The sequence below is a fragment of the Mirounga angustirostris genome, unplaced genomic scaffold (genome assembly GCF_029215605.1).
Source record: "Mirounga angustirostris isolate CCGP_5_RB_7025 unplaced genomic scaffold, mMirAng1.0.hap1 SCAF_5, whole genome shotgun sequence".
Taxonomy (NCBI): Eukaryota; Metazoa; Chordata; class Mammalia; order Carnivora; family Phocidae; genus Mirounga; species Mirounga angustirostris.
Window position 1 is genome coordinate 157,342,246 of NW_026991713.1, and position 14,130 is coordinate 157,356,375.

The following is a 14,130-nucleotide window of genomic DNA, read 5'->3' on the forward strand; positions in this document are numbered from 1 at the left end:
ACAAGGCAGAGGGAAGAGCACATGCAAAAGCATGAAGAGTGTGAACAAGGTGGGATTAGGGAAGGACAAGGTCAGTGTGGCCCAAGGGTGGCATGAAAGAAAGGCCCTTGACTGGATAATAGTCCAGTACCCAGTAGATGTTGTTGGCTAGATGGATGAATAAAAGAATGAATATTAATGTATACATCAATAACTGATATATATGATGTAAGGGAATGTAACTACTTTCCCAAAGGAGAGTATATCCCAATTTCAGCTTGAACAGCAATCTTGGAAACACAGTCCTTGTTGCATTGGGTAAGGCTTATTCTAAATCAAATACTAATTTATCTTAGGGATTTTGTCTGCTAGTTAAGTTACACAAAGAACAGTGTATTTTCAGCCCTGGGAGTACCAAAATGTAATGACTCCCAGAAATGAAAAGTAAATGATCTAATCTAACACATTCTATTTACCTGGATAGTTAGTGCCTACCCCTTTTTTGCCGTCTAGCTTAGAAATTCATTTATTTCATCCAAGCCAGCAGTCTCGAAGTAGGGCCATACACCCAGGAGAACACAAGACCGTTTATTTTGGGTTATAGGAAGAAAACATGAACATTTCTATGTCTATGACTTTTTATGCCAGTTGTTTAGTTTACACACATACATGTACACACACACTATGCCCAGCACACACAAATGCACAGCATAGGCTCTCACACACATGTGTACACAAACACACGCTCCCCCCTCTCTCCTCTTGCCATTTTTTCCTGGAACGTGTGATAACACGTGTTGGAGACCACTGATTCAGGTCATCATTGCAAAACATTTTCATAGAGATCTTAAAATGTTTTAAAATTCTGGGTTTTAAAAATAGAATTCACCTCATTTAATACCATTTTAAAAGAAACACTTTAATGAAATAAAAATAGGTTATAATTCATTTTTAATAACGAATGCACACTTGTGGGTACTTTAAATCGATTTTTACAATGAGGTAGCTTTCAAAGAACAATGCATACTATGTTTTCTCAGTGACATAGTAATGATTCCATAAACATCTTTGCTGGACCCCACCCCTTATCTGATACTCCCCTCCTAAATCAGTTAAAAATCAATATGGCAAAGGCACAGGCAAGCACGTGTCTTGCGCACTGCTTCCCTGGTGCTGTTATTTGGCCCAACAGTGACATCTAGAGTTGGCTGAGGCTTCTGTGTTCTGAGGTTCTGAGGTTTTCTGTTTAACCTCCCGCGTCGGAGCTTCTACATTTTAGCTATCATATTCTTAACTCTATTTTCACTTTTTGTTGGGAGCATGATGTAAGTCATTTTGCATATGCAGGCAGGAAAATGTGCACTCTACTGTTACCCAGTGGCAATACCAGGAGAACGGTGTTTGCTCCAAGGTACTTTGCAAGATGGTTTTTCTTTTCTTCTTCCCCTCCCTTTTTTTTTTTAAACTCAAATTTTGGCGCTTCCCTTCCTTTTTCCCCTCCCTCCCATCTTAGTCTCATTGGCCCATCACTTCCACAACCATAAAGACAATTCTTCCACTCAAGACAGAAGCAGACAGAAGCATGGGGTGTGACTTCTAATCTTCAGGGTAGGAGTCCTCACATACCTCGTATGTCAAATGACACAAATATAGGATATATGTTAGGAAAACGGAAATTTTTTAAATGTTAGACTACTCAGAATTCTGGCAAGTTAGAAAGTATTTTTCAGTTGTATTTTGTAGGATTTTAGTATTTTGGGTAATTACTTTTAGTGATAGTTCCCTTGTAGTGTGGCATCCTTCCTTGTGGAGAATTGTCTTTTCCATTTACCTTTGATTGGTTTTTTAAAGCCCTGATGGGCGTATGTCCGATAACACTGCCATAACTTCTGGATTTGGACTTTCAGTGACTTAATTGAAAATTAAAACATCTCTATGGTCTTTCATAGTTGGAAAGTGCTCTTCTATTTTCGTTAAATGTTGCCTTTCTCCTGCAAGAGTAAATAACAAGCCATATTTAAGGTTGTATAACCGATGATGTCCCACTGCAAGCAACATTTAAACTAGTATGCCCTCCTGTGCCCTCTTGCATTCTGTGTCCCAAGTAGCCTCCAGTAATCTTAAAGGCCCAGTTACTATTCTTCCTATATTTAGAGTAAGATGTGGAACTGAAAATTAGTTTTCTTTTCTTTTTTTTTAGCATTTTTTCATTCTTTATTTTATTAAATATATTAAGATTCCCTTCAATTGCATTTTTGTTGTCCATATTGTTGTAGAAGCAACAGGATTATTTGGCCTGTAGTGTTTTCCAGTCTGGGATTTGCTGACCAGAAATTTGAGATTTTGAGATGCTGTTGGGAGAGTCCTGGTTTACATAACAGTACTTACTTCTAGACTTGTCTTCAGGACACTTATCATTGTCTGTTTGCAGAAAAAGATGCTCCGGCCTCAGTAAAGAAAGAGTGAACAGGCATTCATAATTATTCAGAGTGATATCTTAGGTGATTAGACCATTTCTTTATGTATTTGTATACACACTGAAGTATGAAATGACTACTTAGACCACACTCTCTCCTGGATGAAAATCCTTTTTAAAAGTTGTATTAAAAAAAAACATACAACACCTCATATCAGACCCTTGTTACATTTGCCCTCTTGGCAGCTGTTTAAGAAAAAAAATGCTTAGTTGTGTATAAATTCATTATATTATAGTATACATTTTAATTTAAATCTGAGCCGCCTGATTGTGCACCCTGGAAACTGAGTATCTGTTCCACTAGCACTAAAACAGCATCTTGTTTGAAAAACTTGTTATAGAGGACTTTAAAGAGACACTGTCAGATGTCTCACAGATAATATGAATGCATTCTTCCTGCCACTCTAACCGCAGACTGAAGAAATACTTGATTTTTATTTTCATTAGCTCCCTTTTTCTAATGTGAATTTATTTCTGCCTTGTTAGCAATAAGTGATGTTTTCTTTATAATTTGACCCACAGTTGTTTGCAGCATTTACTTACTGCCTGCTACTGCATGCATGCAAGGATCTTTTAATCCACAAAAGCATCCTTGTGTGAATTGAAAACATTGCCTATACCCAGTGTGTTTCTGAAAGATTCCATGTCACTAAGATGTCAACCTGGTCTCTGTTTAATATTGTATCAGATGTCCTTTGTTATGTATTTATCAAAACAGGTTCTATATAAAAATGTATTCTATGTGAAAGTCCTCTTTCATATTCCTTTATAGGAAAACATGATTATTGATGGCTTGTTGGTGGCTTAGCTTTTTCACACATGCTTTGTATCTGCATTACATCTCTTTGATATTTTACACTCACAGGTTGTTGTCTTGTTTCCACCTGTCTCTTACTGTATAGTTCCTGAGCAATTTCCTGAAAAATACGTCGGGCACTCCTCTTCTGTAAACACAAATGAGAAAAAATTCCTGTTTCTCTTAGGACTAGAAGAGATGATTATTGCACATCATCTTAGCTTTGTCTTTCTTTACTGCCACCAGTCAGAACCACTACCGCTCCCCCCACACACACCCCCCCAACCCCCAGCACATCTACACTGACCATTAACTCTTGTATTTTGAGTATGTTAGGTAGGGTTTATGGTTGAGAATGATCACATTTAAATCATAGTTTACCACTTGAGATTATCCTTGAGTTCTCAGTAATAAGAAATGGTTTCTGTGGTTGAAAGTTACCATGATATTCTCTGTAATTTTTTCATTATTTGGGGTTTGAAATAATTACAACCAGCCACCGTTTGAAAGGTATTTTACAAGCGTTGGTCTGTACCTTTTGTGAATCTCCTGTTTCTTTGTTTCTTAAAGAGTTAGATTTTGACTGTAAAGAAGAAAAGGAAAGTCTTATGAGACATTTTATGCACTCAAAACAGTTGTGGCAGATATCTTGTACCATATTAAGATTAAACTAACTTAACATTTAAATGATACACAGAGTTAATTTCTATGTAATTCCTGAGATGCTTTTATTATATTAATAAAATAACAATTCATATTGATGTTGACTATAGGCTTTGTTGTGATCCTAATGTAGCATATATGTACCCCCTCTTATAGCCTATGAACAGCCAGAAGATTTTCCTTCTCAAAAACTTTAGGCCTTTTAAAAATATTTTAAGGCAGCTTCTAGTCTCTTTGTTAACCTTAAAGGCTGTTCTTAGGTCTTCTATAGATAACAGTAATGCTTCCCAGCGGAAAGATCACAAATAAGATAGTTATAAAGAAGGATTTCTTATTCTCATATTACTGGTTTTAAAGAGAAACCATTGCAAGTTTTGTACTCTGATTAGTAATAATTTTAGTGATGAGAATTTACACTTCCATAGACTGTTCCTGCAGGTGGTGTTTCCTGCAGATGTACAGGAGGATGTTAATTAGGTGAGCAATTTCTGAGGCTCACACGTGGAGAGATGGAAATCATTTCCTTATGATAATATTCAAGGCTATAGGGACATCTAGTGCAAGGAAATTTGACTTACTTTGGAAAGGATTACGAAGATCACGAGTGCACCAATAATGTAGATAGAGAGCAGTGATACAACAGCTATCAGGAGGCTGTGTGGTTCCTTCATTTCTTTGTTAATTACAAAAACAGGAAGAGCCACAGTCACTATTGAAGCATATTATTGCAAATACATACATAAAGTATAACTGGAGCTACAAGTGTTAGAGGCGAAACATGAACTGCTCTGCTTGGCTCTTCTTTTTTTTTTTAAGATTTTATTTATTTATTTGAGAGACAGAATGAGGGAGAGAGAGTACAGAAGCAAGGGCAGTGGGAGAGGGAGAAGCAGACTCCCCTGCTGAGCAGGGAGCCCGATGTGGGGCTCGATCCCAGGACCCTGGGATCATGACCTGAGCCGAAGGCAGTCGCTTAACCAACTGAGCCACCCAGGCACCCCTTGGCTCTTCTTTAAACATTATTCAGTGTCTCTTGATTCAGAAGACCCTCAAGCATGTGGTAGAATTAAAAGCAGTTCATCAGTTCTTTAAATATGTTATACCAAAATTGTTACTCATTTTGAAAACTAAAAAAATTTTAAATTCAATTACTTATAATGCTCAGAATCACTTTTTATAGAACACATTATTTGAAGTTAGATAAACATTTTAGGACAGTTTGTTCAAGGACATTTAAAATTTCTTTTGATAGAAATGATGTACAAGGGTCACCAACAGTCTGTTCGTGGAGTTAAGATATTTTTGCCATGTATTTGTGAATGCTGACATTTGTAACCTTGACCTGTTTCGTATAAACAACTGAATAGTGCAGTCTGTACAAGGATCTGAGAAGGCCATATGTGGAGGATCTTAGGGCTTACTATACCTTTAAACGACAGGCATTGTTACACATGCCCCTTCTTTCTTTTTTTTTTTTTAAAGATTTTATTTATTTATTTGAGAGAGAGAATGAGAGACAGAGAGCACGAGAGGGAAGCGGGTCAGAGGGAGAAGCAGACCCCCCGCTGAGCAGGGAGCCCGATGTGGGACTCGATCCTGGGACTCCAGGATCATGACCTGAGCCGAAGGCAGTCGCTTAACCAACTGAGCCACCCAGGCGCCCCAACACATGCCCCTTCTTTCTAATAAAGTTTTGGAAGTAGTCCCTCCTTGTAGGAAGTGTCCCATGCTCTGGTTGGGGATAGAGCAACATGCCATGTCTTCTATTACCTGATTATTTGAGGCACAAAATACAATTAGATTTGTAATTATTATGTGAACAACTTGTACTTTTCAACGAAATATCCCATAGATGCTCATCCTGTGAACTCAGTTTGTACAGCATACATTTTTGTAACAAATTAACCATATCTGTAGAATTTTTTTAAAAAGTTTCAAGTGCTAAATTAGGAGTTCTGTAGAAGAGGCAGGAAATTGCTGTGTCTGTCTTAGTAATACTTGCATTTCTGCTCTTAGAGAAGAATCTGTCTTCACATGAACTTGCAGTCTTGAGACCTTTCATCTCTTTACAAACTATTTTTGGTTTTGGCTAACATTTTTTATAGAAGACTAATACAGGTCTCCAAAGTTGTTGTATATTTGTTTTAATATCTGTAGCTGACATTTATTTAAGCATACTTGCTATAAGCCAGGCATCATCAAAAGTGTTTTATATGTATTAACTCATTTATAGTTTATCTTATGGGTGAGAATAAACTAAGGTTAAATGACAATGGGATACCAAAAGCCCATTAGAACACCCCTAGTAATTAAAAGCAGGAATTATAATACAGGATGATCTCGGGTCCCTAAAGTCCTATTTTAAAGTGGTAGGGCTGGTTGATTTTGAGTTAATGTTTTAATGATTTTAGTGCTCATCGTACCAGAGTCCTTTTTAACGGAAGAGATCCAAAAAAGTCAAGGACTATTTCCCTTCTCTTCTTTCCCCCAGAATTGTGTGAAGCTTTTTTCCTGAAATTTCTCGATTTTTTGATTTATAGGATATAACTGGGTTCAAGACCCTCACTTGAATGAGGAAATTGTCATAGGTTTTAGCAAATCTCAAGAAGTCAGCGTCACACCGCTCTCTTTCTGTTTTTCTGTCCGTGTAGAATGGGTGGGGTCAGAGGTCCCCCAGTGGCTTCTCCTCAAATTTGTGTTTATTCTCCATACTGCCTTTTTTTTCCCCTGCAGGTCCAATTTATTGGTCACTTCTGCTTTGTTCTCGATAGTGCAATGCCAGCCCAGTTCCCGAACAAGCTGCTCGCTAATCATCCCAAGTTTCCCTTTGGAAGGCAGCGATGCTCACCACTATACCACCAACGCCCAAGTTTCCCTTTGGACTTGGCACATTACCAGTCACTGTCATTCACAGAAGGAGGACCTGCTGGCCAGCCTGCGCTAGTAGTGTCTGGGCACAGAGAGACAGCCCTGACTTTGTGTCTGTGGAGGCTGGGAGATGGGACTGGAGTAGTGCTTCAGTGTCCTGTCAGCTTGTGTCAGATCACGCCCTTCACTGGCTAGGATGTTGAGTTAGCACATCTGTCCCTTCATCTCTGCATATAAGTACCGTAATGCATTCAAAGGGCTGAGCAAAGCCTCGGCTGACTGACCTCTTACCACCAGTATGGTCCCTTCTCCGGTCCGCTTAGCTCCTGGTTCCTTTAACTTGGGAAAGACGATTCCACAGATGTAGATGGCGCTGTCATTCAGAGCCACCCTGTTTACAGTGAGGGAGACTGCTCTTTCTGTGAGGAATTCCTTCACTGTGAATTTGCCTGCATCCCCGGTGCAGCCATCCACGCATAGGTTTTCGGGCTGGTCCGCACCGTAGCGAAACCACAGGCTTTGTGGTTGCTTTGAAGGGCACCCCGTGTGGGAGAAGGAACACTGAATGGTTGCGGTCCCTTGATTGTGGGCTACTTCGAGGTAAGGCGGTTGATGGACAAAGACCATACACTCACGTGTAGCACCTGTGGGAGGAAGCGCACGAGCCATGTTTAGGGGGCTTCTCACTTCCCTTTGCCTGTGCTTCTGTTTTACTGACATTTGGGGGCTAGGGAACTCCAGAGTCCTTTCTTTTCCTTACCGCTTCCCAGCACAAACAAGACTATACTAATAAGACAGCAGTGGTCCTCACTTTTCCTAACCCCTCGCACTCGCTGACCTTACCCTGCTGTCGGCTATGATGTCTGGTTACTTGAGGACAGAGAGATTCCAGTAGAGTCAGCGTGGTGGGCAGAGGTGGCAGCAGATCTGGAGTCAGGAACTGGGGGACCCCAAGTTTACTCTTGGTGACCTTATAAGCTTTCCCTTGATCGCTAAGCATGCTGTCCCATCTGTACCCCCGGCCTCCCAGGAGCCTTGTGGTCAGTGCGGTAACCTCATGCAGGTGTCGCTGCTGACTGAGCACAGGAGTGAAGGGATTTTCTTTTTCTTTGGCCTTGTGAGGGTTGGGATTGCTAGGAATTCATGGCAATTCACAATTACTCCTTTGTAAGCCTGGTTGTCCCTACAGGACACATAAAAGACAAGGTGCACACCTGGGGAAATACAGCCCTGGCTTAGCCTCCAGCATATTTGGTTACCAAGCCGAGACCTAATGAGTTAGCCATGCCACAGTGAGCAGATTTGATTTCTTCCCTGCACCAGCACCCTGCTTTGTAGTCCCTGGTAGCTTCTGTCTCGTTTGATGAACAGTGTTGTGATAAAGAGCACAGACTTGAGTTCAGATCCTAGCTTTGTGGTCTGTAGCAAAGTGGGGATAGTATATGCAGCTCAAGGAGTTAGTGGGAGGTTTAAGTGCATAAGGAATACTTAGTTGGCTAAGCCTTGATAAGAATTTTATAAAACGTAGCTAGTTCTGCCGCGCTTGTCTCCACTTCTCCTGTTCCCATGGTGTCACGTGCCTGTTTTAGGGATAATCATGGGTATCTCAGCGGGTGTCTCAGCGGGCGTTGGCAGGCCCGGGACTAGACACCCCGTCCAGTGCTCTCTCTGCCGAATGCTTCATCCAGAGTATGCCGCCTGGGTCCCCACCTTGGCCTTCTAATCCCAGGCCCGTGAGGTGGAAAGCCACTCTGAGGTTTACAGATGGGAAGATCTGCTCTAAACCCTTTTTGGGGTAAGGGAGGGTCTACGTAAAATAGTATTGGTTGAGACAAATTGGAATTTATGCAAGTTTTTAGTTTGACTTCTGCCTGGTTATGTGTTTGTACTTCTAATGGGGCTGCCTCTGAGTAGGAGACATGAGGCTGTATTTACCAGACTTAGAGGAGTGAGTGAGTCCAATCCCTCACCTGCAGATGAGTGAGGAGCCTTCTTTGGAATGTGTTCCAAATGGTCTTATTTGTCTGAGTTTGTCCTTTGCTACTCTAAATGAAATTGAAAAGTAATCCAAGTGGTCTGATGCTTGAATTTCAGACAAGATTTTTGTGTTTTGTTTTTTGACTTAATGGTTTTCTTAGTCTTCATCCAGAACCAGAAGATAAATTAAAATTAGAATCATGGCATTTGTGATGCAGATATATTCTCTCCATGTTTTAATTTTAGTATATGTACGATCTGAGATGAGCTGGGAGTTTTTTAATGACCTGGTAAATATAGACCAGAGGAGAGGGTAAGGTCACCTGGAGAAAGACCAGCAGGCTCCTCACTCCTCTGCAGGTGAGGGATTGGACTCACTCCTAAGTCTGGTAAATACAGCCTCATGTCTCCTACTCAGAGGCAGCCCCATTAGAAGTACAAACACTTTGCAAGTTATAATGATCAATATATATTGGGGGTTTCAAAGGGAGTTGGGCCTGCCAAGATCTAACAGTTAACCAATAGCATCTCAGTCTGAAGTCCTTTTTCAGATAGTCTTTTTTTTTTTTTTTTTTAAGATTTTATTTATTTATTTGAGAGAGAGAGAATGAGAGAGAGAGAACACCTGAGAGGGGGGAGGGTCAGAGGACGAAGCAGACTCCCTGCCGAGCAGGAAGCCCGATGCGGGACTCCATCCAGGGACTCCAGGATCATGACCTGAGCCGAAGGCAGTCGCTTAACCAACTGAGCCACCCAGGCGCCCCCTTTTTCAGATAGTCTTAAAAGGGAAGCTGACTTAAAAATTTTGGAGAACTAATGTTCCAGGGAAGAAGAAATATTTGCAACTTTGGAGTTTCATGTCTCCACTTCCGACTTCTGAGTGTCAGAGAAGAGCGGTCAGGGACTTCCTTTGAGAGTGCTGACGGGTGAGGAAACGCCTGCCCCTCCCCCGCACCAGTGACACAGCCTCTTCGCCAAAGTGAGAAGTTTGGGTAATGGGTCACACCAAGCCTAGTCCTGCAAGAATTTCTCTTTAAGAATTCTCTTACCCTATAGGATTCTTTTTTTTTTTTTTTTCCCAATGCAGTACGCTCTGCAATGGCTGAAAGTTTATCTTCTTGGTGGAGGGAATAAAAGAAAGATCACTTTAGGGGCACCTGGGTGGCTCAGTTGGTTAAGCGTCTGACTCTCGATTCTCTCTCTCCCTCAGTCCCTCCCCCACCCCCCTCTTAAAAAAATCACTTTACTGTGATCCAGGCTGGAAAATAAATAGAAAACTGATTTTTGACACTTCATCACATGGAGAATTTCAAGCATGCGCAGAAGCAGCAGGCTAGCACGGTGAACTCCCTGCTGCTTGTTGCCGCAGTCTTGTCTCGCCTCTCCCCGCACCTGCTCCTTCACCGCCCCCAACCTGCTCCTTCAGCCCCCCACCTGCTCCTTCACTCCCACATGATTTTGGGGTAAATCTCAGATACTCTATCTTCATATCTGTCAGAGTAGATCTTTAAAAAATAAGGATTCTTTTTTAAAATAATACTAATGAAAATAGTTTATGGAAGTCATTTATATGGATTAGGAAAAAAAATCAGAATATTACTGAAATCAGGGCACCTGGGTGGCTCAGTTGGTTGGGTGACTGCCTTCGGCTCAGGTCATGATCCTGGAGTCCCGTGATCGAGTCCCGCATCGGGCTCCCTGCTCGGCGGGGAGTCTGCTTCTCCCTCTGACCCTCCCCCCTCTCATGTGCTTGCTCTCTCTCATTCTCTCTCTCTCAAATAAATAAATAAAATCTTAAAAAAAAATATTACTGAAATCACTCATAGTCCTTGTGCTCAAAATAACCATTGTTAACATTTTGATATATTTCTTTACAGATGAGAAAAAAACAATTTTAAGAGCTTTTGCTACCTTCCCTGTCCTATGACACAGACTCTGTGAGCAACTCTGAGATTATTAGCTTTATTGCAACTATGATGAGATGGGTTATTAGAACCACTTTCTCCTTCATAGAGGAAAAAGTATAAGCAGAATTTTAAAAATATATCTATTATGGGACGGTTATGCTCTATGGAAGGAGCCATGGCAGCTTTTTTTTTTTTTTTTAAATGACAGGTACTTTTTAATTTACCGCAATCTGGCTTTTCAGACACCTTATTCTTTGAAAATATTCAGTAAGTACTGTGTAGTGCCTATCCTGAGCAGTGCGCATTTGCCCGTACAGATATGACATTGTTGTGACTAGCTCACGTGATTTTAAGAACGTTTTCAACCCTTTGTTTGGTGAGGTGCTCTGCTTTAAAGCATCAAAGGGAATTTTCAAGGTTAATCTGAAACTTCCTCAGCTGTTCTTTTATCACACTCTTTGTCTTGGGAAAAGAGACCATTTCCATAGCGTTAGACATTGAAAAATTAATCTGTAGGGGCTTAAAATATAAATGCGTTAGTGAGGAATAGTGATTGATTAGGTAAAATGGAGGAGAAAAGAAAGAATCTTACCAACATAAAAGAGAATCAGGGTGATTTCCAGGCCGAGAATGATCCTGCCTCCCTTCACAGTCTCCATTTCTTGGGGTGCGCGTGCGGTGGTGGTCACTGTGCATTTGAGGAGAGTTGGCTCTTTTTTTTCTGTCTCTTTAGAAAAGGAAGAACTGAAGAGAGGAACTCTTATTAAGGAACCATAACCGGGAACTTTTTGAAATTGTGTAAAAAATTGTTTGTAATCCAGTTTCATCACTTAAGAGTTGAGGTTTTAGCCTAGAGCACATTTCTAAATATCCATATGGTTAATTTTGTCTTGGGCTTGTAGATGTTTTGAGGGAGATTTTGATTTACACGTGGTGTGTATTCCCAGGAAAGAGTATTGTTGGACAGGTTATTGGTACTTTAAATTTCCAGAGTAGTTCAGTTGCTGATGCTGGGGCACCTACTGTGTGCTCAGTGCTGGGCCAGTAACACTGGAAAGCTGGAAGAAGCAGAAGGAGGTGTCTTCATGTAGTGAGGAGAGAAAAATTAGTGACCGGTACATCGTGGTACAATGAAGAAACGCGTGGCATTAGCGAGTTGTACCTCAGACTTGTGTAACCCCTTGTTACTCTGTTGTCGAAACCAAGTGTGGGCCTCTGTCGTGGTTCCCTCGTGGCCCCTCTCCTGCCCTGCGGCGATCTCATCGTCAGGTTCTTCCCTGGAAGCAGCAGAAACGGACTCTGGCTGACTTCAGTGAGGGAACTGAAAGGATTCGAGGGTAGCTCACACCGTCACGGGAGGCTTGGAGAATCCCGTGTGGGGTCTCCGGCCAGGCCAGACGCCTCAGATCATGCTGTTCAACTGATCGGACGGGTATGCTGCTGCCGCCAAGCACTAGGGACCGTGGCTCGGACCACACTCTGTTGTTCGTACCACCGCGTGGTCTCGTGGCCACTTCTCTGGGTCACTTGCTCTTCGGTCCACGTGTCAGGCGAGTGTGGCCGAGCGTAGGTCACGTGCCAGTGCCTGCCTTCGCTGCCTCTCCAACACGATTCTAGGAAGAGGGTTCAGGTGCTGGGCCACCAAGAGGAGCGACAGATCTTTCCACTGTAGTGTCTGGACTCTTGGCACCTATTGATGACGTCTTTTCTCACAGAAAGCCACTGTCTGTCTGAAGTTAGTAATACTTTTAACGTGTGTGCATTTTTTTAGCATCACAAGTCCTAAAACCACCCCAGAATTGACACATACCATTATCTTTGTGTCCACGTGTCTGGACCCAGTGCCTGGTGTGAACTTGAAGGCCTGAAGACCTTATCCAGGCGCCTCCACCCCCATTCCACAGGCATGTGACGCTCATGGGCTTGGAAGGGACAGATTCAGACTTCAGGCACTAGTCCAAAAAATGCTAGGCTGACGCGTCCGTTCTAGTGCTCTACCTTTCTCTGGTTTTGGAGCTTAACTTTTATAAAAGTGTTATGAAAAGTTAGGGAGTGGATCACCTTCCCTTGAAAAACACACCGATGATCTGTCTTTATAAATTAAAAGCCTTCATTAGTCTATTTCAGCCTGATAAACCTTTCTAGTTAATATATTGCATACATTTACTACATCATGGGTATATTTTCTTGCATTTATCCCTAAACCTTCTTTCACATTTTATGGGTAACTCTCTGCTTCCATTTTCCTGTATGTAATGAGGAGTTCTCCAAAACCATGAACACTGACAACCCAGTTGGTCTAATGGAGGGTAATATCTAAAACTGTCAGAGAAGGTAAAAGTATGGGCTTTGGATCCAGATAAACCTGGGATTACATTTCTGCTCTTATCCTCACTAACCTTGCAGGCTTGGGCGAGTTCCTCAGCCCTCTGGGTCCATACTTCATCTCTTTGTCCTCCTCAGAGGGTATCGGGGAGATGAGTCATCGAAGCACCCAGTGCTTGGCACATACCAAGTCCTTGGCAAATGTTGTTCTTCCTCCCTTCTCTCTTTGAATAACTTGTTTGTTCAAGAATTTAACTTAATGTTTCTATTTGTTTTAGTAGGTGGCAAGTGGGAGAAACCATCAGAAATTTTAGAAATCAAGGGACAGAATTGGGAAGAACAAGTGAATAGTCTGCCTGAAGTTTTCAGAAAAGCTGGTTTTGTTATTGAAGCTTTCACCAGACTACCATACCTGTGTGAAGGCGACATGTATAATGACTACTATGTTCTGGATGATGCTGTCTTTGTTCTCAAACCAGTATAAACACGTGGAGGCCCGAGTCTTCAGCGCCCACCCCAAGAATGTACACTCCAGAAGAGGGTCTGCGTTTGTGATTATGTGAAGGGAGGACCTTTGGGGACTGCCATTCTGAATATCATGTAGGAATTTAAAAAGCCAAAATACTAATTATTTCTTTGTAGTGTGTAAAAGGAATGTTTTTAAAAAACAAAACCCAACTCTTTGAGGATTTTTATCAACTCTTTACTCAGTATACAGGTCACACTCCAAGTATGGAAGATATTTTTTATACTTAATTACAGTAGGGACTCATTCCCAGTCAAAGCAATAGTCACGACCTCACATGGAACCAATAAATACGGATGATTGTTTTTAATAAAATGAAGACTGGCAATAAAGCTGTCCGTTCAATTGCAAATATTTGGTTATAAGGTATAGCCACTGATACTCTTTCATGTTTAGAAATTCTTTGTCATTATTCAAAAAATGTTTTTAATCACGCTAATAAACTTTTTTGGAGATGACTCTGGCATCATGTTTGAGTTAATATAAGGCTTCCTTCCCTAGGATCTTTTATTGCTTTGGCTTCAGGGGTGCCCAAATAGGAGCAGTATGTGACAAATGCAGTCAGGACTATGTTACTGGGTGGGAGCCAGGGGATTATTGCAGACTGGTGAGC

At 41.5% G+C, this 14,130-nt stretch overlaps 2 protein-coding genes across 8 annotated transcripts in view; one reads left to right on the plus strand and one right to left on the minus strand.

Moving 5' to 3' along the window:
* The window catches only part of METTL9 (methyltransferase 9, His-X-His N1(pi)-histidine), a 47,404-nt gene that overhangs the window by 31,510 nt on the left and 1,764 nt on the right, over positions 1-14,130 (plus strand). The window contains exon 5 of one of the 3 annotated variants that reach the window (XM_045875138.3): positions 13,273-13,975. The exons of 1 other annotated variant lie outside the window; for it this stretch is intronic. In XM_045875138.3, coding sequence (XP_045731094.1) covers positions 13,273-13,475 — 203 coding nt within the window. In that variant the 3' untranslated portion in view covers positions 13,476-13,975. Of the gene's footprint in view, positions 1-13,269; positions 13,976-14,130 lie in introns of those variants that run through there. One more of the 3 variants, XM_045875137.3, reaches the window with a different exon arrangement.
* On the minus strand, positions 914-11,473 carry IGSF6 (immunoglobulin superfamily member 6). Of its 5 annotated transcripts, none has more exons than XM_064592786.1 (6): positions 11,259-11,472; positions 7,067-7,426; positions 4,493-4,587; positions 3,787-3,834; positions 3,319-3,399; positions 914-1,970 (listed from the first exon to the last, which is right to left on the minus strand). In XM_064592786.1, exons 1-6 carry the CDS (start codon positions 11,323-11,325, stop codon positions 1,953-1,955), a joined length of 669 nt encoding a protein of 222 aa, XP_064448856.1. In that variant the 5' UTR covers positions 11,326-11,472; the 3' UTR covers positions 914-1,952. The 5 variants fall into 5 exon arrangements, with proteins under 5 accessions (XP_064448856.1, XP_045731099.1, XP_064448855.1 ...); XM_045875143.3 differs by lacking the exon at positions 11,259-11,472 and adding an exon at positions 2,368-2,426 and having other exon boundaries at positions 7,067-8,665; XM_064592785.1 differs by lacking the exon at positions 11,259-11,472 and having other exon boundaries at positions 7,067-8,667.

What these genes read in the sequence shown, in the direction of transcription:
- IGSF6 (XM_045875141.3), bottom strand. Translation starts at nt 7,502, where the DNA reads ATGTCAGTAAAACAGAAGCACAGGCAAAGGGAAGTGAGAAGCCCCCTA. An exon ending in GACCATACTGGTGGTAAGAG is followed by an intron (nt 4,588 to 7,066) that starts GTCAGTCAGCCG and finishes TAATTAACAAAG; the next exon opens with AAATGAAGGAACCACACAGC. An exon ending in AAACAGGAGATTCACAAAAG is followed by an intron (nt 3,400 to 3,786) that starts GTACAGACCAAC and finishes TTGTGTTTACAG; the next exon opens with AAGAGGAGTGCCCGACGTAT.